The sequence below is a fragment of the Hirundo rustica genome, chromosome 7 (assembly GCF_015227805.2).
Source record: "Hirundo rustica isolate bHirRus1 chromosome 7, bHirRus1.pri.v3, whole genome shotgun sequence".
Lineage (NCBI taxonomy): Eukaryota > Metazoa > Chordata > Aves > Passeriformes > Hirundinidae > Hirundo > Hirundo rustica.
The window spans coordinates 18,359,143-18,384,211 of NC_053456.1; the positions used below are offsets into that span (position 1 = coordinate 18,359,143).

Here is a 25,069-nt window from a genome sequence, read left to right on the forward strand (position 1 = left end):
GAGGAAGAAAGAAGATGGGGCACGCTTGCAAAGAAATGGCATTTTTCAGCTAAGTGATGTCAAGACATATGGGCACAACTCAGACCTAATGAGTGGTGTTGTGTGTGTACATTATGTTCCCAACTCTCTGTTAATCCCACATAAAGTTCCACTGATGTCAACAATGCAATGTGCAAGACCCATGGAGTGTAACTTGGGAGGTGTTAGTCTTGTCTTCAAGGTCATTTCTTTGATAAATATTCAGATACCACATTCATATAAACATTCAGATACCACATTCATATAAACATTCAGATATTACAGTGGAAGAGTTTTAAAAAGTTCAGTTGAAAATTATTATCTACAAAAACATACAACTTCAGATGACTGACTGAATAAAATTATTTCATTCTTTTGTACAACTCACCTCAAAATTATAGCTTAAACAAAGTTCCAAGGATTGAGAACATAGCTTGGTATTGTTTTGAGCCAAATACACCTGGGCCATCAGTAAGTGTGCATCTGCATAAGAAGGGTTTCTTTCCAGACAGTAATGTAGATTGCTATGGGCTGCTTCAAAATCTCCTAGGAAGTGGGGAATGGAAGGGAAAGTGAAAAAGCAGTTAATAAGAAATACAGAGGTTATATACATAGCACTTTTATTTGCCAATTTTTTAAAACAAATGTCAACAGCTAGTGAATAAACTCATATACAAAGTATTATAAGGTTATGACATGAAATCAAAAGTAGGTCAAAGGTATGACGTGTTCCTATTGCTCTGTAAAGTGGTAAATTATCTGTAAATCATTCATTAAATTAACTTTTTTGGGAAACAACAGTTTACAAAATACCATATTTACAAAATACTGTATTACAAAATACTATATTTTTATGTCAGTACAATAAAGAAACTCTCATATAAAGGACAAAAATGAAGAGCAAATGTTCTTCACTTAGCTGTAACAAGTGTTCTGTAGTGAAGGAAAAATATTCATTATTTACAAGGGTGAAATTAATTTTTTATATTAATTAAACTAAGGAGGCAGTTAACTAGCCATTCATACAACTATTACCTGATAAGTACTTCACTTTTGCAATTAAAAAGACAGCTTGTTGAAGACCAGGCACAGTTTTTACAACAGTTTCAAGAACTGAAGCACAGTGCTTGAGAAGTGGTGAAGAAGACTGCCCAGGACTTGCAGGCTAGGAGCAAATAAAACAAGTAAGTAACACAAAAAGAACCCAAACAAACTAACAAAAAACAGCATTTGAGTCAACAGGTTTTAGATTTAGATTCCATTTTAAGTCTGAGCTTCACTTTAAACTCAAATGAGCATTAGCAGAGCCTTGCTATTTCCTGCAGTCAAAGCAGCTGTTGTTGTGAAGAAATATAAAAAACCCTGAAATTTAAGAGGGCAGTTTCTTGATATCAGCAGGAACATAAGACAGTCTCCGAATTCAAGGACAATAAAACATTTCAGACTTGACACATGCGGAAGAGTCAGGCTATAAACATTTGGTTACACATTCTGAATTGCCAGGCCAACTCATCCAACACAGCAGTACCATGAATTAAATTTCAAGAAAGCTGAAGTTGGAATGAATGATGAGAAGGTTGGAAAGAAAAGGTTCTGGTCCTGTCATGCCTACCCTCAGCCCACACCACAGAACATACCCACACTGCTAGCAACAAACTGAAAATAGAAGCTGAAAAATAGATACTTTTATGCAAACTGCTAGTACAGTATACCATGTTTTAGTTGCTCTTTATCAGAAACATTATTCATTTCCCTCTCTTACTTTAGCTAATTGCTAAGTGGTTTATACATTAAAAAAGGAAAAGGCAACCTAAACATCATTCTGTTCACAGTTACTTCCACAGTAAACAGTTACTTCCACCCAAAACCAAAATGGAAGCCTCCACCACCCAGCTAACTCCTCGCTTTCAAACACCATGCAGTCCTTTTTGCAATAAAGAGATAAAGGAAACTTCAGCAAAGGCTTTTCTTCTAAAAATCTTTCTATGGAGCACAATTCAGAAAAGCAGCTTTAATTCCAAATTAAAAACCATCACTGCTGTTCAGTATTTCTGGAACATATCCCAGCAAAGTCTTCAGATAAGAGCACAACCTCATAGAATGTCACCATATCATCGCCACCTGTGACATGAAAATGCCACTGCTACTGATGCTTTAGACTTTCAAACACTGCCATTTTCTTATAGATGGTGAGACAGCTCCTAACAATGGAAAGCTACTTGTTTTCCTGTTAAGATTTTAAAACTCTACATAAACATATTTATGGAAAGGTTCTATAGTTAGGCTAGAAATAATGACAGGATAACAGAAGTCAGCCCCCAGCTATTTCAGAATAATCTTTTTAAGGAAGACACTATTTAAAGAAACTTTAAATGTGTTTCTCTTAGTTTAAAGATGTCAGGTATCCATTCAATTTATTAAGTTCTACATGCCTTTGTTGCTAAAACTAGAGCATACAAATCCAGCCACAGAAAATAAAGCCACATAAGTAAGTGAGATTTTTCACTGGAATGAGCAACAACATTAAAAGGCAGTATTCCACTGTTTTTTACCAACACACAAAGGAAAGAATTTATGTATATTGTAAAGATATCCTAAGGCAACAAAAATATTTCATTAATAGGGTGGCCAATATGAAATCCTGGTTTCATAATGAGATAGCTCTATTCACTCTATCGTTAACAGTTTCCTCGGAGACACTACGACAGTGCAACTACACACACAGAGTGCATTGAATAAATATCCTGTTTCCTCAGTTGTCATTACTGCCCCTTGCTCACATCACAAAACATATTTTTATCATTACTTTGACTAAATAGTGGTGTAATATCCCAAAAAATTCTCTTACTTCAACTAAATTCACATTTTAAAAGGGAAAATTTTCAAATTTTTTGCTTCATGATTAACTGTTCTCAAAATGAAAAAATCCTATTCTCAGACAGTTGCGATCTAGAGGTGCTTACCTGTGCTGGACAAAAATTAAGATATTCTCTAATAATTTCTAGCAAGAAATCAGGGTTTAGTTTTTCAAAATATTCCACACCAAGAGGAAATCCATGCAAAGATGAAAAGTGAGTATCCAGAACATCATTCAATAAAGCAAAAACTTCTTCTTGTCTCTTATGTTTTTTCATAGCTAGGATTGCACACAGGAAAGATAATTCCTACAGAAAAGGAAAAAAAAACAAACAAAACCACAAACATTCTGCATATTCCAGATACACTTATCTGTTACTCATACAATACTGCATAATTATTAATGTTAGCCACTTATTTATATTTAGGGATCCTCTAAGACATTTACTATGTTGTAAAGGACACTTGATTATTCTACCAATTCATTCCTTTAATTTGTGCAAGAACCTTTACATTTGTCAGATCACAAAACCTTGAAAATAATTAATATTTGTCCCCCCCGACATTTCAAACTTACCTTCAGAGAAAAAACACAGCTAGAAAGTGATAATGTTTTTGCTCTGCAAGCAAACAACCTGGTTGCAAACTTATGCAACACGTTAACTTAAATATAAAAACTGAAACTTAGACTTAACAGTACACCATTAAGAATGCTCTCCTCAAGTGACTGAAATACAGAACATGTAATAGTTAGAAGGCCACAGTTCAGATTGCAATCAAAGTATCTCAGTAAAGGAAGATGCCTCTTACCCCAGATTTCCCAATGGACTGTTGAATTTTATTAAGAAACTTCAACTGCTGCTCTGCATCTTCTAACTGCCCTTGTATTAGCTGACAACGGATAATTCCTGTAACACATGGAAAGACTTTATTGCCAATTCATCTTCCTAGCCAAGCACATGCTTTCTTTTCCAGAACGAACTTTTCCTCTCCTCAACCTCTTCATAAAGCAGTGACAGGAAAAGAAAGAATGGATCAACACTTACTGTAATGCAGATTTTACATACTCAGAAAAACCTAGGGTAGATGATACACGATTGACACATTAATATGCTATAAAGCAGTTTGAAGCAGTAAATCTTCAGCTGGTTCTAGACTAAGCAGAAGCACCATAAAATCTGGCTTCTAAATTCAGAAGAAGTACAAGAAGGAAAACAATCTGCAAGCACAGAAACCACTTCTGCCATCTAAAGTTTTAGTACTGTTTAAGGCCATGACACAGTCAAGGAGGAAAAAAATACAGGGAAAAAACTGTCAGGCAAATAGGACATACTTACACTCCATTTTCTTGACACAAATGGGACTTATTATAAAGTGGGGGTTTTTTGGATGTGACACATACATCCAAAGCATGATGCTTTGACTTGATTATGGTTTTCAATCTAATTTGGATAAAATGAGGACATGGACAGCTTGTTCTATCATGTCCTTGATTTTCTTATTTCTGTAGTGCCTAAGAGCTCCCTAGCTCTTGGGCACTACAGAAATTAAATAATAAAGTAAGTAAAATACAGCAATATGTCATTACTTTGAGATCTCTAATTTAGAACAGAAAGGCTTCATTTTTCAATATGGAAGACCAAAAGTACATTTAGTAAGAAGACACAGTTGCCACAAGGAACAAAGCACACAATGAATCTGAAAACATGTGCTCCTATTCTAATAGCTCTAAATTTTCCAGTAATAGAGAAAATTGATCAAAAAATGTTGCCTAGTAAAAATCAAAAGGAAGTGTAAGACCTTACCAGTTAGCGCAGAAACACTTGTTTCATCAAGTGTCATAGCAGTCTTGTACCATTTCAGAGCTTCTTTCACATTCCCTTGTAAAATCATTTGGTAGCCAAGTTCAGTAGCAAATTCTGCATTGTCAGATGCCAAATCAAATGCTCTTTGTATTAAGGTTTGTGTATGTTGAAGGATGAGCTGGTTCCGGCCACACTAATGGTAAGAACAATCTTTAAGCCTTAAGCTTTTCTTGGTTTTTGGATTCAATTAGACAAACATACCGAATATAGCCAGATCGGTAGAGACAACATCTTCTCATCCAAAAATAAAACTACTCTGTAGTAATTCTATAAAAACTGTGACATTAATGGAGGATGGATTCAAACATAAATATACAATACCATACAATAAGGAATAGTTGCTTTGAATGCCTCCTTACAGCAATTTTTGATAAATACAGAGATTAAAGAAACCTTCACTTTCAAGGTTATGTGATTAACCTTGTCAGTTTCCTACAGTAAGAAGATGGTTGGTGAACATTTGAGTGCAGTTTCACTATTTCTCACTTAAAAGCAAGCAGTAAAACCATTTTTTGAATGAGATGGTTTAAACACTGTAATTCATGCTGAATATAAGACTTGAAAAATGTGGCTACCAAGGCTACACAAGCTAATCTATTTCAATTGTCCACAATTTTCTACTTTTTAATAGACATTGAACATCTGTCTACCAAAAAATACAACAAAACCAGGATATACAGATAGCTGTATGCTGCTTAAGGAAAAAAAAAAGCATACTCACTGTTCTACTGAAAGCTAAAGCCATTTTACAGAACAGCTCAGAATTACGTGGTTCTAATCTATCCAGTGCTTTAATTAGGTCTCCCAGTCTTGCTGAAGCCTTGTAGAAAAAGAAATAATATAATAAATAATAGAATGAATTAACAAATTAGGACAATCAAAGAGTTTGCACTATAAACTACTCACATTTTTACTATACATTAGTGTCTTGAAATGTAAATTCAGAGGTTTTCAGGGTGAAGAGTTAGACTTGAGAATTCCTGAGACAATACTTTGGAATAGTAAAGTGACAATAAACACAGACCGGGTGTTCTTTATCCGTGCTCTAAAAAGGTGAAAGCTTGAGCTAAGTCTGATATAAGACATGCATGCTCAAAAGAAAAGCATTTCCAAGTGCTTTTAACATTACTTTCTCAAAACACCTAAGGGGATTTTCTGGGGATACAATAATAAGGTAGACAAGTTTTTTAGTATGGTTTTAGATGCAGGCACCTGAAATGTGTAAATCTAACAGGCCTCCAATTTTTTCTGTAGACATGGCTCTTAGTTACATGTGACACTTTACTTCAGAATCTTTAGTAAACACTCTACCATGTCCAGCAAGGTTCCTTCCTGCATGGCTTCACTGGAGTCAGCAATTCTTATTACTTCTCCATATTTCCCATGACTGTGCATAAGACTTAAACCTAGTGTAAGGAGGCTAATGATTTCTTTGCAATAGCTGAAAATGTGTTAAACAACATAAATACCTTTCCTTCTAGCATTTGAAAACATCTGCAACACAATGCAAACACAATTTTTTGCTAACTTTCGACTTAAATTATCACAGTATTTTTGCATAATGAGAAAAAAAAAATCAAATTAATTTTTGGTGACAATTTAGATCAACTATTTTAGAGCTTCCTGAAAAATGGCACAAGTGCTGTGCATACAAAAGTGCCATACGTATACATATAGCCCTTTGCAAGAAAATGGATTTTGGGAGTAGAAGAAAAAGTAGCATAGAATGCTCAGAGCTGAAAAAAAACCACAATAATTGTCAAAAATGGTGAACAACACATTTGTAACAACTATCACCCACTTCCAAAAACCGATCACTATAAGACTATTATTTCCCTTACTTCAATTAATAGAGTATTTTAAATAATGGAAGGCTTACAATAACTTATGAATTTATCAAAACACAGAATTTAAACAAAAGAGATCACTTTGATGATTCAAATCAACATAATTCAGTTAACTGTCAAGATCAGATTTCTGTTCAACTTGACACCTGTACTCTAGAAAGATGGAGGTTAAAAATTATCTTTTCTTTGGCATCCAGGTAACACCTCAGCAATAAGCTTTGGCATCCAGGTAACACCTCAGCAATAAGCTAGAGTAGCCATTCAAGTCAGAATAGGTGAATATACCTCCTGCAGATTAGTGCAGCACAGGATCAGCCAATGTATATGAGGAGAAGGAGACAGCCTTTGTAGAGACTAGATGCCACATGCACTATGTTATGTTCAACATTCTGCCAATAAGAAGACTCACCGCAGATATATTTCCTTCCCTGCACAGATGATGCAGGGCCTCCATTCTTATGGCTTCTAAATTGAGGGGATCTTTCTGCAATAGCCTAAAGCCAAAGAAAAGGTGAATGTAAAGAAACCAAACCAAACGCTCAATTACCTATTTTATCCTACAACAGGAACAGAATAACTTGTATTTCACAGTCATTTTACATCATGGATCTCAACTGAAAGCACAGCTCTTACTTCATGCCTATTTCAAGAAAGATCCTCTTCCATCCAAAACTAATTCACGTATCGATGTAGCATCCTCACAGAATTGCACGGCTGGGTTCTAATAAAACTTTATTTACTTGAAATTTATTTTTAAAAAACTGATGCAACTAATTCGGATTCATTAACAATGAATGGAAACCTACGTACTTTTCTTTCAGAGTTACCTTAGGGTGTAAACATGGCAAGAAAATAACTTAGTGGTGTGCTACTTCATACTCAACCTATGTGCTGTTTCAGTTGTCTGCTCCCAGTCCTGCAAGGCGAGTTGTAGCTTCATTTTCTTTATGAAAGCAGGAATGAAGTTTGGGAAGTTTGCAATTATCTGATTCACAATTTCCAGAGCTCCTGAATAATTCTGTCGGACCTCAAAATACTGTGCCTAATGGAAGGAAGAAAAGCCATATCAAGAGCCTGTACACTCACACAGGTGAGAAGATTCAGAAGTTCTTTTATAGGGAAACCAGGAAAAAGACTAGAGAGAAAAAAACTCTTTCCTGAATAGTTTTACTGAGTATCAACCACAACTAGACATATTGCAACAATCAAATAGCAAAGGATGACACGTAAAGCCTGGTGTGTGTGGTAAGCACTCTGTAACAAAGGTAACTGCAGTATTTACAACTTACTAGTCAGTTGCAAGCAAGAAAAAAGACAGACTGAAGAGTAAAATTGTTTTATTTTGTTTCAAATACCTTTGTACGAAGTATTTTAGATATTTAATATAACTGATGAAACATTTATTCAAGCTCTGAGGAACATACCATGTAAAAGCCCACACTCAGCAGGTAACTGTTGTTGTCGCCAGAATTAACAATTTTCTAACTGTAAGGCGACTTACAGGGTATTCCAAATACAAAACTTTCAGAAGTCAAGAATCACAGCTTTAAATTACTTCAAGTAGAAATAAATTTAGGACTTAAACGCTGTTTTGCTTTGATGCTTTGAATTTACCATATTCCAGGTGACTGTGTGTGTCCTGTTTTATTCCATCTTTTTATGACAGAAATGATGCAAACACTTTCTGAGAGTTAATTTCTTATGCCCTAGTGCAATTCTTGTCTGTCTAATTACCCTAATTACAGCTACTACATTTGACATATACTCTTAATCTAATTCAATTGTCCACATGCAGCCAAGCACACACAACTAAACAAATACCTTTGGGCACACTCTCCAGAATTTCAGTCTTCTAATATTCATTGAACAATGTTTTCTACATTTAGCTTTAAAATACTAAATAAACATCATGTTAATGAGTAACAATGTCTGCATCATAAAGTAATATGCTCTGAAACAGAAAATTTGTAAAGAAAACAATGCATGCCACTCCTTTAATGAAATATAATCATTGATGTTTACATGAGCACAAATGAACACATGAAACAGACTAATGACAACTTAAAAAGAGCTTTAACAATATTAAAAAAAAAAATAACACTACAGTGTTTAGCTACATTTTGGCACACAGCAATTCTGTAATGTGCATAGGTGTCACATGGAAAAAGGAAGAGACCATACATTTTTACATTTTCAAGTGATTTGAAACTCATTTTGTACATATAAATACATTAATAGAAAGGTTTAGTGTGCATAGCAAGATCATAACCACAGTACACATTTAGATTGACTGAATTTAATCTATACCTTTCTTTTTACATTGGTGTCTGAAGAACCCTAAAGTACCTACAGGGTCTGAGCTGTATCTCTGTTCCTTGGCCAAGCTCATTATGCACTGCTCTTCTCAGCATTTCTCCAATCACTCTACAAGACTAATATGACATTTAGGAAGAGTTGAAATAATGAAGTAAACTTACTTTACCAAGCAGTGCAAAGGCATCATTGCCTTCCTGCAGTGCTTCATCAAAGTATTTCAGAGCTTTTTTAATATGAGTTTCTTTGCCACAGGTGAGATCAAGCCACGCTTTCAAAATTAAACCCTGTTAAAAAAACACAAATTGGAATTCTTTGCTAACTAGGTAATAGCAAATTATACTAGCCTAAAAGGACTTTGAGTATCTATTTTAACTCCTTCAGAGATATAACCAGTCTATAATATAACCTAACATTTGGCAATTTATTCCAGCATTAAATTAATCTAATAATACATTTACTTACAGAATTAGAAAAAAAAAAAAAAACAAACAAAAACAATGGCGCCAAACAAGTCTAACATGCTCAGCAGTCAGAACAAAACCTCACAGATGTGATCACATTAGACAGAATATTTTCTGCAAACATTTCAGCACAATGTTTTCTTAAGATTTTGTTTATTTGAGACACCAAGAAACATACTGGTGCTGTAAAAAGTGAGAAACTTGAGGTTTTTCTTCTACTTTCTGATTAAAAAGAAAACCTTGTGAAAGGCAAAACTCGTGACATTTCTCAAATCCTCAAAAGTGTTCTTAAAAGAACAAACTTTTAAAAGGTGAAATGTGTCTTTTCACTGAAGAACTTACTACTTGTAACGAATGAAATTTCTCGTATGTGTTCCAAACATTATCGCTTAATAAAACCTATTTTGAAGTGCTGAATTGTTTAATCAAATTACAATTACCATCAAAATGAAAATTTAAAATATAAAATAACACTAGTTCTTTTAGAACATAAAGAAATGGGTCCCGTATTTACAACTCAAAGGTGAGTACAAGAGCCATATTTTGTAATTGCTAACAATCAGGGTCATGATTTTGTTACGCATGGAAACTGAACTTTATACACTCAAGCATTTTTGAAAGGCAGGTGCCATTCTTCTATACAAGGAATACATAAACTATCTTATCAAAGTAAGTGTATACTAAACAAATCCTATTTCACCAAATTTAAACACTCTGAATCACCTTTCAAAAAATCAGATATAAACATTTAAACAAAATTTCATATTACCAAACTAGAAAAAGAGCTAATCTTAAGTCAATAACAACAACAAATCTTTATTTTTAAATACTAATGTACTTTTTCTTTTCTATGCATGTGTCTCTAAAAAAATTAATTAATTACTTTAAATACTTTTAAATAGCTGGAAATATTTCACACTAAGCTACATATACAAATAATATTTCCTAAGAATAAAAACAAGCAACCAAAACCTAACTACCATTGTTTCAATAAGCAAAGTCATAAATACTGCTATTTCACCAAAATTACCTGTCCTTTGTCTTTTTAGGACCGACCATATTATTGCTTTGTGATGTCCTTAATTAACCAACAAATTAGTTCTTATTTAAAGTAACTACCAATTTAAATTAATAATCACTGTTAGTTTGAAAGCTAAGCCATTACTTAAATTATACTTTCAGAAACTAATGTTTAGAATAGTTGCAGATTTATAACTCAAGTGAAGATCAAACATAAAACTGTAATTGAACTATAAACAAATTGAACAATGTACTGAACCACACAGCGTAACATTTTTGTTTGATATTACTGTACAATTAACAGCTCTGCCTCAAAGATGTTTAAGCACAAAATATAAGCCAATTTTTTTTATGTTTCTCTCCTTGAACTGAAGCTGATATCTCCTTTAAAAAAAGTAACACAGTAAGTTTTCAGAAACCTCTTTAGAGATTCAAGATTTTAATGTGTTGTGATGTCTGTATATGAATGCCAAAGACAATGCCATATACAACACTTATTTCAGTAAAACTCTAGGCAAATTTTACCTTTAACAACAGCTGAAAATTTATATCTCCAATCCTCTGGGTATTTTTGAGCCTTCAGATCCAGACATCTCTATCATGCTTATTTTTTTTGCTAGGAATTATGAGGCTTGGTATCAAGTAGCAATACTGGTTTAACTGCATATTATTTCCATTTATTGATTTATCTTCCTTTATTAAATCATTATTATTTTTACTAAGTGAAAATGAATATTAGTCAACAAAAAAATCATTATGGATGAATGAAATGAATTTATGACAGTGTCAAATTAATTTATGACAGTTAAGAAGGAAAGTTCTAGAACATGAAATACTTCAGGACAACCTCCAAACAGCATTAATGCCAGCAGTCTAGCTTCACAGTATGCACTGTCCTATTAATCTTTTACATTAAAGGAAGGTAAAAACCAATTACCTCTTTAGCACCACCAGAAACTTTGATCATTCTATCAACATATTCACGGGCTTTGTCCTCACGACCAAGATGCCACAAAAACAAGCCAGCATAGTACAGAGCCTGCTGTCCTGCTGTTTTACGTTGTTCCTTCAGTCTTGCATCCAACTCTAGAATAGCATCTCGATCTGAAAAGGTTTTGTTCAGAGTTCTTGTTGATAGCCTCGCAAAATATTACAGAAGAGCGGCACATAAGCCAAGGGCTTCCACAGCAAACACTGTGTTCTGTACTGTACATTGATAAACTTGCAGGCAATCCCACCCAATCAGCAACATTGCTCAGTACAGATGGAAAAGGCAGAAGAGGGTGCCCACCAGCACGGCTGATGGGGAGGTCCCAGATGTGGGGAAGTCCCAGATGACTGGTGGTTAGCCAGTGCGATGTCCATCTCTATATAAAGTGCAGGAAGGAAGATCTGGGAAACTACAAGCATGTCAGCCTGACCTCGGTGTCAGGGAAGGACATGGATCAGATTATTGAGTGCCATCACACAGCACCTACAGGACACCCAGGGACACTGGGAAAGGCAGGCCCTGCCTGGCCAACCTGATCTCCTGCTACGACAATGGTGACCCACCTAATGAATGAAGGAAAGGCTCTTCATTTCAGAGAGTCTCGAAATCCACAATAATTTTGCTGCCCTGCAGAATTAATCCTCAGGGACTCAAATAAGAGTGACGCCATTAGTCAGAGCTGTTTCACATCAAACTGTTTAACAAACTGCCAGCAGCAGCTATAAATCTGCACAGTGACAAAGATACTGCACCAATACTTTAGTGACCACTCAACCACCTGATAAACCAACTCTTATCTTGAGAATGTAATTCTTACCAAAATCATCCCAGCTTTTAGGTTGGAGAAAGGGATACCAAAATTCACAAATTTTTTTTCTCCATTTGTGTGGTCAGGATAACTTGAAAGATAAAAACGGCATGGCTTTAAAGACTTTTCAAGTTGCAGTTCTGCTCAAAAGCACCAATACCAGACATGAGTGAACAACAATCACAAGAAGCTTGATTCATGGTTTTTTTTCCTTCAAAGATTTTTCATCATGGTCGATAAGTCAGATGTAGTGTTTGGCTGTGTATGCTTTATTTTAACATTCACTCTTATGCTTCAGAGTTTTGTGGGTTTGGTATTTTTGTTTCATCACTCAATTCAGTAACAGATCCTATGTCAAATGCAAAGCCAGTGTAAATCTTTTTAACTTAGGAAGCATTAGCCTGCAACTCTCAGGCCTCCACACAGAGCTGTTTAAAACACGAAACAGCAAGTTTTAACAGGCATACCTGGATTAGGGCTCTTTTTATAGGCATAAATCAGAGCCATCATTGTACAAAGTGACACCTCCTGTTTGTTTTTAATAGACTCCAACTGTCGAATACTTTCTTGGACATCACCTAGTTAAAAAATAGCACATAATAAGCTATCACACTTTTCAAGACAAAGAATATCAATAAACATCAATCTGACTTAAATTTTCCTTTTTATTTTTCTTCCATGCTTTTGTTCATTATGCATATACCCATTTTCACTTGTTTGTGCAAGTCTTTCAAACACACACAGGAAAGAAAATAGCATCTCAATGCAAAGAACTTGAATTAAGTGCTAATTCTGCCAACTGTCAGAAAGATGAAAATCATACTTATTGTTTTATACAGGGCAGAGAGCAGCTATTTTTGCTCCTGTTTCTTTATATAACCAGAATTTTGCCTCGTTTGTGTGAATATTTTTAATATTAGCAAAATAGACAATATGTCAAAAAATGAAAGGATTTTTCTATAAAAAAATATGGGAGTTTGTGAACAGACACAACCCTTCAAAATCAGCACACCTTCCCAGACTAGCCTCAGCCCTCCCCCGTGTTGGTTAACTCGTCAATATTTCTGACATCCTTGGAATATGCATGTAGGTAAATAAACTTCTCAGAACAGTATAATTTACATAAAGATCCCCCCACTAGGTATTAGCTGTCAGTTTCCCTGAGACAGGGGACACAACAAAATTAACACAGCTGCTTTGAAGGGAAGAGCTGTTAGCTGGGAGACACTAGTGAGTTTCTGATCAAATGCAATATGCGTTTGGGCAGGGCTCAAATTCCCTCCAAGGAACCCATTTAACTGACCCACGTTCGTGAAACCATGGAAAAAGAAAAACTACTTGTTATTTCTCACTGTGGTACGACGCTGCCTAGATCACCTTCATTCAAACTGGGGAGGAGCGGTGACAGATCATAACACACCGGCAATTTACTCAACACGGAATACATTCAGACTCCGCAACATCGCTTTTCCCTGCGCAGCGGACTCAGGGCCGAGCTTTGGGAGGCGAGGGAAGGAAGCCCAGCGTTTCGGGAGGAGCCCGCCCGGTTACCTGCCCTCAGCGCGCCGTAGGCCCGGTAGAAGTGGAGCACGGGGTCCCCGCCCAGCCGCGCCAGCGCCTCGTCCGCCGCGGCCCGGACGTGCTGGAAGAGCCCCTGCTGGCAGTAGTAATTGAGCAGCGCCTGTGGGAAAGCGGCCGCGGGTCACCCGTGCCAACGCTTCGCCCGGGACTGCCCCGGGGACACCGCGCCCACCGCCCTGTCCCATCCCGTCCCGTCCCGTCCCGCCCCAGCCCGGCCGGCCGCACTCCTGCCCGGCACCCCCGGCCGCCCCCATCCCTCCCTCCCTCCGCCGGGGCGGGACGGCGGTAGCGCCCACCTGATGCACCTCAGCGTCCATCGTTGCTACCCGACCCCACTGCGGGGGGGCTCCGGAAGGGTGAAGATAGCGCCTTGCCATTGGCTTGGACGGGAGGGAGGCGGGAGAGACACGGGAAGAAAAACCCGTGGAAGGCGGCCGCGGGGGAGGCCGAGGGAGCGGGCGGGGGGAGCGGCTCCCGCTCGCCTGGCGCCCCCTGCCGGCGGCTGTGCCTCAGGGCGCTCACGGCCGGAGTGCCGAATGGAGGCTTTGGGAATGTGTTCGTTTCCTCGCTTTTCTCGGCTGAACGTACGACTAAGTGGCGCATTCCGTCCGTTTCATAATGTAACTGAACACTTCAAGTTATGTGACACTTCTCTTAGAAATACAGTAGAAATAGGGTCAGAGCAGAGAGAGAAACTTCATCTTTTTTCCCCCCTTTTCTTTCCTCCTGGAGAATTAGAGTTGCAAAGACTAGTAAAAGGCAGGTTTTCCTGTGGAGGCGGAAGCATCCTCAGCCATAATTTCTACACACCAGAAACAAAGGTTGCTCAAGAGCATTCCTTGGGACTGGGAGTGCAGTCCGTCCCCCAGGAAAGCCGGCAGTGATGCCACCAAGTGCGAGGAGCAGAACCCAGCCTGCGCGGAGTTTGTAGAAGCTGCTTGGCTCTTCTGGCAGGGAGTGCTCAGAGTGACCTTTCCTAGGCAGTCCATTACCCGAGGTGTTCCTTTGTCACACACTTGTCATCCCCAGCACCAGGAAGGGGCCAAAGCAGCCCTGCGTAATAAGCGTGCTTGGGTTTCCCTACGGGCCAAGGCAATTCTCTGATTTTCCTCCTCTGTTTAAGTTCTGCTTGACTCTTCTGAAGCCACATTTAGAATATTTAAAACTTAATAGAGGTATGAGAAGCAAACTGGGATTTTTTTTTCATACTTTTTAAGGTAATCCTTCAAGACATATTTTGTCCACGTATTAATCTGAAAATACTTTTCATTTTGATGCTTTAGGCATTTTGAATCAAAGTTGTAGACCTCTTTTTTTCATAATGTATTTCACAACAATTTTACAGAGAAAAGTTTGCCTCCCTTGAAAAATTTTTGATGAATTTCAGGGAAAAGGCTGTGAAATTTTATTTCTGCATGAGCCACTAAGCAGGCATACAGACTACAACTGCTCATCAACTGGTTTCATGTTAAGTTCAGTATTCACCTATGAGTGTTTGCATTGTAAGTTGTAGGGGAATGCAGTATAAAATTATTAAATTAAATTAAATTAAACGTGCAAAATTACTATTTTCAGAAATTCACTGAAGCAATTGATAAAGAATAAGGAACAGGCCCGCTTTCTAGATGCTTTTGTTTTTTCCCCTATTGGTGTCCACAAATGGTTGCTTCTAGGAATGGGGTGCTTTTAGACAGATTTTTAAAATTCCTGAGGAAAAGACCAATGATTTATTTATTCCAACACCATTTCACCTTTTTCAGAAATGCATTCAAATGTGAGATGCTCTGCAGCCTGTTTGTGAACAGCAGCCAGCAGGAATAAACTGGCTCTCAATCCAAGGTGGGGAATATCAGGGATCTGGTACTATTTTCTGCCCTCACTTTGTCTTTGTAAACTCTTGGATGCTCTGTTCTCATTGCTGTCACTGCTCTGAGCCTCCTGGGACACACTCAGGACAGCTCTGGTATTCGATGGCTGTGTACTCCAGTGCATAGAGCTGCTGCCTGAGGTCACTCAGGGCAGAACTACTGACACATGCAGAAGCATCACGCTCCCTGTCTGACACACATTAAATAAGAAGTTCCTAATTAGTGACTAACAAGCAAGTCTCAAGGATTTTCTTACACGGAAGAACAGTACAGCTGCTGTAAAGGTTTTCAGTATCCTCTGATTCTGTGGTTTAAAAGCATACCCTTTTTATATTAAAGTCAGATAATAAACAAAAAAGGAACATACAATAAAAAATGTAATCTTTATTATTTTGACGCATTAATAATGTTCTTTAGCATCAGTTAGGGTAATAGCATTTTTCTGCATGCAGTTCACTAATACAGATTTAGTCAATAATTTTAATAAAAGTAATCTATATTTAATTTTCCTGTGTAAGAAACATAAAATGTCCTGATGGGTTGGATTATACAATTTTGCTACTTTTTCTTTGTGAAAAAATATCGTGGACCCTAGATAACATTTAGAACTGTTCTAGTGCATCATGATTGGAAAAATAAAACAAAACAAAACAAAAAACATGTGAGTAAATATGAGAAAAGATTCAGGATTCTCAGAAAGAAAGGTTGTATCTGAAAACTTATGATGCAGGCACTGCTTAGACATTACCATTTCCCAACTGCAAATAAAAAACAAAATGTAGCTTTTTTAGAAGTAAATTATGTACTTATTTCGCAGAAATTATTTATATGTTGGCAAATACTGTAAAAAGTATGATCCTACAGTTATCCATTCACTTAGTTATATCTTGTTCTCTGGAGTTCTTCTGTGAAAAAGTGCTATGGACTGAAAGTAACAAAAATGTTGTGACATCAACCTGAAGATAAAATTCAGTTCTTGTTTTATGTACATAATGCTGAAAAATAAAATAAAATGATTTTTACAGTATTTATATTTGCTTATAAAATCCTAACATTATTTTCAACAGCTTTAGTAGTTTTCAATGTCTGTACAGTTTGGATATACACTATATGCTTTTCACTGAAAATTCAGAAATGTAAAACAAATAAGCTCCTAAATAGCTGCAAAATATTGCTTAATGGTATGGAGGAATGAGGTCTTTTTGAGTAGTTTATTTCATTTAGCTCTGATGTATGGCTTCCCATGTTTAAGAATCCTGGACAGTCAAAGGAATAGCAGCATAGGCAATATAAACATGCATTGATTGCATCCAAACTATCTATAATGGTAGATAATACGTAATTTTACCTGTTGAATGCTTGCACACTACACTTATTGTGGTACATATTTGATGCAATAAATGTGCTAAAGTCATTATCTGTTTGCTCAAACATGCACCACAGGTTAAAAATTATTTACATAGCAGAGGGTTTTTCATTTATGTGTACAACATCAACCTTACTGAGAGCTGAAGATGGCTAAACAATACTGCAGGATAAAGCAGAACAACTTTATAGAGGGCTCTTTTTGATCAATTTGGTGGGCTGAGGCAGATTAATTTAGTATTTGTATGCAGAAAGACGTTTGACAGAGACAAAATCTGTGACTCCAGACCTAGGAAGACGTTTTCTCCTTCTGAAACTTAATGGCCTGTGCAAAAAATAAATTGTATTTACTATTCTTGTGAGTTGTAGAGGACTTTACAGGCATACTAAGACTTGTTTGAACATGATACAACATGAATACATTAATTAAGCACCTCAAAATCTGTTATTCCTTTCCAGAAACACTGTGCTAAAAAAACCTGTTGTTCTTTGTGACTTAATGTTATTTTCATGCATGATCTATAAGTGCAGCATGCCTTCATGCAAATAATTTCTGTGTGTATATTAGTTGTATAATAGAACACCTGGCCCTTGTACCTGTAAATGTGTACTTAATTCCCTTCCCCAACAGAAGCCCCATTTACAAAAATAGTCACATATAATAAACAACATATGAATAAAAACAAGATGAATCCACCAACACAGATTTTGTAAAAATGTGAAGTATGTGGCAGTTGAAATGCAAACAGTGGGTACAGTTACCATATTGTTTTATGCTAAACACGCAAATAGTTGGTTTCACACCCCTTTAACTGGTCCCTACAGTCTGTGTAGCCATTTTTTCTCTCCTCTTCAGCAGTGTCAGCTGGTAATGAGAACAGTAACCTCCTGTCAAGGTTGTTTCTTCTTATCACAGTCACTGACAAGGGCTCACTGTCTTTTAATAGGCACTGACCTTTAATGTACAGTACATTTGTAAAAATTGTCAGTTTGGCATAGACCTCCTTCAGGAGTCCTGTTGACACGAACACATGATCCTTACAGACTATGAACTACTTTGCACATATATGATTTTGCTTGCTATTTGCTCTTATTTCTGACCATCTTTATCTTCCTTTTCATGTTTTTCTTTGACCGGCCTCATTACACGATCATAAGAAGGTGGACAAACTGCTGTTGATGCAGTTATATCTGTTTTCTCTGTAAATGAGTTCTCATTTAACTTGTCAATAAGGATTTCATCTTTCAGACCCTGACCAGCCCCACCTTCAGTTTTATTTTTGTTATAGATAAAGGAAGCTTGTTTTACTGTTCGTTTTAAAAGGTGACGTCTGTAAGCACGCTGAATGATGACAGCAGACACCTCCTCCTGCTTTCGCTTCAGTGTGGTTGTAATTGGTTCATAGGAAGCTTTAGAGGGATTGGATGCCATAAACCGATCTTCCATCTGTATTCTGAGGGCATCCATCTCCCCACTTTCCCCCAATACACGCTTTGTGAAAGCAAACAAGATGTCAAGGCAGTGAATTCTGTCACCGCTCACCATGGGCAGATCCATTGCAATAAGCTGCACCTTGTTTGGTTTGGGTAGATGAAGAGGAGGCTCAAGTGCTGCTGCAAAATCGGACAGTTTCTCAAATTCCATGAATTGTGTTGCATCAGGATCAAATTTCTCCCAGACTTCATAGAACATCTCAAAGTCATCCTCGCTCAAGGGTTCAGCACTTTCTTCAGTTGCAACACCGAAGTTCTCCAAAATCACAGCAATGTACATGTTCACCACCACCAGGAAGGATATGATAATGTAGCTGACAAAGAAGAAAATCCCAACAGAAGGGTTGCCACAGTCACCTTTCACAGAGCTCCCTGGATGAGCCTTGTTAGGGTCACAGTCTGGCTCCCCACTGTTCAGAATTGGGGCGAGCAAACCGTCCCAGCCAGCGGATGTGGTGATCTGAAACAGGCAGATCATGCTGTTGCCAAACGTCTCAAAGTTGAACATGTCATCAATCCCAGCTTCCCTCTTGACATAGGCAAAGTTGGACATGCCAAATATGGCGTAGATGAACATGACCAGGAAGAGCAGCAGCCCAATGTTGAACAAAGCAGGAAGAGACATCATCAAAGCAAAAAGCAGAGTGCGGATTCCCTTAGCGCCTTTAATGAGGCGCAGGATTCGTCCGATTCTGGCAAGCCGGATGACTCTGAATAGTGTGGGAGATACAAAGTACTTCTCAATCATCTCAGCTAAGAACATACCTAGAAAAGAAAGAAAAGAAAGTAAGAAAACCAAGGCACATTACCAGTAAATCTCCATATCACAACGGAAATTTAGAAACATAGTTTTAAAATTGGCAGGTTTATGTAGCAATTATAGATATTCTGTATATTCCACTTGCATAATTTCTCTTTTAGCAGATATACATTATAGTTGCAGGTGCAATAAATTTTGGATGATTTTAACAGTTTTGATGGTTGGTTTAGCTAAATTACAAGTTAAAATGTAAAGCTGAATGACTTGGCTGTAAATCTTGCAATGGCAAAAGCTCACCATATAGCTTTATTCAAGTAAAAGTTCACTTCCTATACATTTTGCCTTCTTTTTAGTTTAATTAACAAGACTTACCTACTATAGAGAGAATGACAACCACAAAATCAAAAATGTTCCAGCCTATAGTGAAGTAGTAATGGCGAAGTGAAATTAATTTCAGGACACATTCTCCAGTGAAAAGGACAATGAACACGAGGTTTATCCAGTATAAAATATTTTCCATTTCTTTGCTCTGGTCATCAGTTTCTACCATCATGGTAACCATGTTAAGACAAATAAGAATCATGATGCTGATGTCAAATACTTGCTGTGTCACAAAATCAAAGACCATGCCTTGGAATTTATTCTGAGGAAAAAAGAAAAAAGAAACATCCAATACAAACTGTAATTTATTTCCTTTTCCTGTTAAAAGAAAATAGAAAAACACATGCAGTAAGGCTTATGAGATAAAATCGTAACTAGTGGTCTTAAATAGAGTACTCAAATACAACAACTGAGTTCAGCCTCCTGTGTTGCATATTCATATATAAAATAGTTGTAAGTAAAAAAGAATTTTGTTTTATTTTTGTTTTCCATTTCTGCCGACTAATGCTCCAGTTACTGATAATTTTCAATTGGCATATTTCTGCTCTCCCTATATCAATAAAAACTCTTTGTAAATAGCTGTTTGTCTGACGTGTATAAATAATTTTACCCCTGGTCTTGGTATAGGTTTTTGTGGTTTTTTGGATCCAAGCTTTTTCATTGCATTGTAGTATTTCTTCTGCTCTTCTGTCATAAATATGTCTTGACCTCCAAAGTAAAAACATGAAATCAGAACTGGTTATAATCACATTTATATGCAGTGCTGAAAAGAAAAATCTCTTTAAGAAATACGATTGAATGATTCAAAAATCAAGAGGACTGAATTGGAAAATATCTCTTAGCTTTTAAATGCAGATGTCTACAATCTAAGCATTTAGTCTAGAAGTCTGGACATCCAGTACTGAATCTTTCACAGAATGAAACACCCCAAAAAAGCAAGTTTTTTACAGTTATTTTCCTGGAACTCCAGGAAATCATTTTCAGTACCTCTTTTCTTTTATAGGAAGAGATACAATAAATAGTATTTGAGATAAACTCACTTCTGAACTGTGATTTTAGTGAAACAAAGGAAAAAGACAAAGTCAAGTTTTCAGTACATGAATGTGCTTTAGATATCTCTAGTTTAGCAGTCACAGTAGTATTGGGGCCCAAAGTCTTCAAGATTCTTTAGAAGATGGATTATCAGACTTTGGAGAAATTTATCTGAAGGTTGAAGCACCCGTGGTACTATTAACAGCAAAATGCTCTCTTTTAAATCTTTTATTTTGATTAGCTTTCATGTGCAATGAAGTTCTGTTTAGCAAAAGCATGAACCTGCCTTTGAAGTCTGACACTGAAGATAAAGAAGCAATTATGGGTCTTTCATGGTAACCTAACCAAAATCCATAGTGACCTTTTAGAGGCAGCTTGAATGAAAACCTGTAACATTTCCCATACCTCTTGAAGAAAAATTGTACTAACTCATGACACCTGGTAAGAGATACTTGCAGATATGTAGCTTCAGGAATGTGAGTACACACATAGGACTGGATACAGCTCTTTGTGGATGAGTGTGTGGGAAGGTTGAAGACATGGGAATGCATGGACCATAAGCTGGACAGGCTCCCTGAAAATATACCCCTAGGTTTCTATAATGTACAGCTTCCAAAAAATCTTACTTAGTATTTCTCATTATTAACATAAACCCAAAGAAAGTGATGCAGTCCAGTAAAGTAAAAGTAAACTAGTAATTCCTGTCTAATTTGGTCCTTGAGCTTTCATTGCTTTCTCTATTTACAGAAAATAATTTTAAAGGGAATCATCTTCTACAAAGACCATCTACAACAGTGAGATTATCTACATTTGCACTATGAAACAAGAAAAAAAGGTCTTGAAATAGTTTCAAACCACTTCTGCTCTATATAGTTTCAGATTGTTCTGTGCCACAAAATAGAACTAGAATACCTGGGATCATTAAAACATCATCTTTAGTTGCATGATGAAATATTTTTTTGTTTTTCATAACCAACTAGCTACTTTCTTGTGAGCTTATAGAATAACTACAAATCAAGAAGGAAAAAACCCCAAGAAATTATGCATGCTTTAATGTAGGGATCTAATTCAGGGGTTTGGATCATGCAGGAAGACTTTATGAAGTTTAGTCACAAAAAAAGCAGATGACTTGAAGAAGACTAAACTGGGCATTTACAACAGAAGGATGTATCCCATTCACTAAATGAAAAACCTTATTACTTTAATGAATCCTGCATGTATGATTTTGTCATATACTGCAGCTTTTCCCATTTTGATCAAGCTATGTGTGTACTTTCCATATATCATGCACCTGCAAAAATGCATATATTTTAGACTGTCTTTAGAAGGGCAATGAAATAATACTTATCTTCTTTTTTTGCTGATTGAAGTTGTCAATAATGACACCAATGAACAAATTCAGAGTGAAAAAAGACCCAAAAATTATAAAGATTACAAAATACAAGTACATGTACAAGTTGTCTTCATACTTGGGTTGCTGTAACACCTAAGGAAAAAAAAGTGAATTATCATTCTTAAGACTTCCTGTGAAATTTTCAACCAAACAAGAGACAACCTTGCACAAGGTATCCCCAATATTTTGTATTGAACAATATTCTGTCACTTATATCAATATATTTTGTCTGTTCCACCTCTTGCTGATAGCATCTGTCAGTTTGTATTCAGCTGTCCACATTTTGTTACCACAGAATGTCATACTAATTAATTTAGTGGGTTTTCTTCTATTGTATGGATATTAATCACTTATGTGAGATAAATACACACTTTTAGATAGACAGACTTCAGGGGGAAAGAAAAGAAGAAAAAAAGGATAATTTAAAATATTTTCATTACTTACATCTCTTGAGTCAATAGCTGCATACATAATATCCATCCAGCCTTTAAATGTAGCCTGTGAACAGTACACACCTGTTTAAGCATTCTAAAGAAAATTCATTTAATATTTTCCAGCAACTCAGTACAACACCAGGAATAATTAGTAGCATTAGATTTCTAATGAAGTTTGCCTCTTGGCTTTCTATTCAGCTGCTCATCAGATATACTGCTGTGTATCCCATTACTTTGTCTTGATATGAACATTTTAAGCACTAAGTATGATTAAATTTTTTCTAATTTCTAATTACCAGAAATTATAGAAGGCACTTCAGTTCATCAAATCATGTCAACTGCAAAAACTTTGTACCTATAGCCTTAGGTAACTGAATTGCTACAAATTATGACTGATAAATAGCTCCTCCCTCCCAAATCAGAAAGGTGTCAACAAAAGGGAACCAAAAATTTGATCAGGTCAAAAAAGGTATTTTCCTATCAATCAGGATCTATTTTGAAAGATTTTACCGGGTTTAATAATTCTATTTTCATTTTAAATATATTGCATTGTGGTTCACATAGCCTAGATCTCTCAAATACATTCTGAGATAAAGTAGTAGGAAAATTTTTATATGCTTGAATACTTTATATGCCTCATAAATTACAGCATTTTTTGAAATTTTGTAGCTATTTCTTCTGCCTGAAATCTGTAAATTTTTATATGTGATAGTGAGGCATAGATTGCTTCATCAGAATGTTCAAAACAAAAAGTAATTTTCTCTTTTGTAGCAATTAGTTCTCTTTTAACTAGGCAACATCTCCAAGTAGAAATCACTTCTTGGGTTTTAATCCAGTTGTGCCCAAAAATACAGGGGGGAAAAAAAAAAAGAAATAGCTCTCTGTTGTTTAATCCTCATTACAATTTTGCAAACAAGGCTGCAGATCACTGGTTTCTTCATTTTCCTTGCCACAGCGACCAGTTGCAGGATAGAGTCAGGAATGGAACACTCTTCATCCATGTTTTTTGCTGTACCACCATCATCTTGAGGTTTCCTTTCTAGTGGAAGTTTCAAAAAACCTCTTTTTTTATGCATGATACAGAGCAGTTTGGCATCATCCCCAAATGAACTAAAAATGAGAAGGAATTATTTTCTTAAGGGAAAGGTCCCTTACATTTTTGAAACAGTGAAATACTGTAAAGAGCATGATTATCCTTAGATGGAAATCCAATGTGCAGCAATTTTCACATCTTGGGGTCAACACAGAAAATATGAAGCTCAGGCAACTAACAGTATGATGGTGAAATCAAAATGTAGATCAGAGGACCTATATATCAAGAATAAATCTAAAAAAAGTAAAAGTCAGCTGAAGCATTCAAAGTCCTTGTGGAATACTTGGACTGCCAGGGATTAGGAGAGGTAGATAAGGTCTAATTATGTAATTAATAATATATGTTTAACTTGTTCTCAAAGGCTTTTAATGGTAAATACTCCACAACCTTATTAAAAATATGTATTCTGGCAATTCCTTTTATTATTTCCTAATATCTGCATCCTTCTGTTCCCATGTAAGACTCACTTGTCATAGCCATTACATATCTGGAGAACTGCAGTAATCACCTTCATGCAGCATCTTTTACTTTTTTTTAAACTGATTGTTGCCCTCTTTCTTTTTTAGGTAGTGATCACTGTTCCTTCAATCTTCCCATGGAACTCTTGTTTTCCAGAGCTCTGATCACTCTCCTTATTTTCCTCTGAGCTTTATTATACTAGTTCACCTCTTGCAATGGCAACCAAAACAGGACTCACCATTTTATTTAACAAGGTCTAAAGAGGGCAAGATGATCTCTTCATGTCTTACAGTGGTACTTTTGTTTGTCTCTTGGTACGCTATTTGCCTACTTTGGGATGTCATGACTTGAGATCAGCACTTCAGTGTGAAACACCACGTGAAAATAATGGGCACACTTTTGCTTCAGAAAGATGATGCGAGTGATGGAGCAGCACTCGTGCAAAGTGTGTGCTGCTGCTTCAGATTCGGACACATGATGATCTTTGCATCATCCTCCAAGCAAAGCAGAACAATTATTGTGTTTTTGCAAATTTATTGGAGTAGCCAAGACTAATTAGAGTCAATGAAAAAAGATAGACTAATTTTAAAATATTAAGCTTCAGCATCATCACTAATGTACTGCACTATAAACAGACAGTACCCTTTCAACTAGTGATAGGAAATAGAGCTGAAGAACTGAGCTGCATTATTATTTTTGTTGTTAAAAAAGAAACTTGAAAAGAGTGTGGGGTGGAAAAACAGAAATATAACATATTGCTATCTTATGATTTCCACAATGAGTTTCATAAAACTCAAAGATATTACAATTTTTTAAGAAATTGAGTCAAGAAATCCCATTTACTGGAAGCATTATTTTTACTGTAGATGCATAGACCTGCTTATATTTGTCTGCAATGTGTTCTCTTCAAGAGAAATAAGGTATCATTTGTGTACTTTTGTATTCTGAAAGAAAATAACACAGAAAATGACCAAATCAAATTATTTGAGATCAAATGAATAATTTCCATTTTGTGTATTACCATATA

General features: G+C 36.3%; 2 protein-coding genes across 9 annotated transcripts in view; both read right to left on the reverse strand.

The window, feature by feature from the left end:
• TTC21B (tetratricopeptide repeat domain 21B) overlaps positions 1-14,140 on the reverse strand; it is a 35,369-nt gene extending 21,229 nt beyond the window's left edge. The window contains exons 1-13 of one of the 4 annotated variants that reach the window (XM_040070166.2): positions 14,060-14,140; positions 13,734-13,863; positions 12,650-12,760; positions 11,321-11,487; positions 9,064-9,186; positions 7,471-7,628; positions 6,996-7,080; positions 5,461-5,559; positions 4,680-4,872; positions 3,685-3,782; positions 2,982-3,182; positions 1,054-1,183; positions 407-564 (exon numbers count right to left, since the gene is read on the reverse strand). In XM_040070166.2, the coding sequence (XP_039926100.1) occupies positions 407-564; positions 1,054-1,183; positions 2,982-3,182; positions 3,685-3,782; positions 4,680-4,872; positions 5,461-5,559; positions 6,996-7,080; positions 7,471-7,628; positions 9,064-9,186; positions 11,321-11,487; positions 12,650-12,760; positions 13,734-13,863; positions 14,060-14,140 (1,734 nt within the window). Of the gene's footprint in view, positions 1-406; positions 565-1,053; positions 1,184-2,981; positions 3,183-3,684; positions 3,783-4,679; positions 4,873-5,460; positions 5,560-6,995; positions 7,081-7,470; positions 7,629-9,063; positions 9,187-11,320; positions 11,488-12,649; positions 12,761-13,534; positions 13,633-13,733; positions 13,889-14,059 lie in introns of those variants that run through there. The other 3 variants (XM_040070168.2, XM_040070167.2, XM_040070169.2) reach the window with 3 other exon arrangements.
• Positions 14,141-15,995: 1,855 nt separating this feature from the next.
• LOC120754910 (sodium channel protein type 1 subunit alpha) overlaps positions 15,996-25,069 on the reverse strand; it is a 93,221-nt gene continuing 84,147 nt past the window's right edge. For all 5 annotated transcript variants that reach the window (XM_058421279.1, XM_058421282.1, XM_058421278.1 and 2 more), the window contains 5 exons: positions 22,501-22,554; positions 22,012-22,149; positions 20,242-20,346; positions 19,623-19,893; positions 15,996-19,255 (listed from right to left, as the gene is read on the reverse strand). In XM_058421279.1, the coding sequence (XP_058277262.1) occupies positions 18,087-19,255; positions 19,623-19,893; positions 20,242-20,346; positions 22,012-22,149; positions 22,501-22,554 (1,737 nt within the window). In that variant the 3' untranslated portion in view covers positions 15,996-18,086. The remainder of the gene's footprint in view (positions 19,256-19,622; positions 19,894-20,241; positions 20,347-22,011; positions 22,150-22,500; positions 22,555-25,069) is intronic.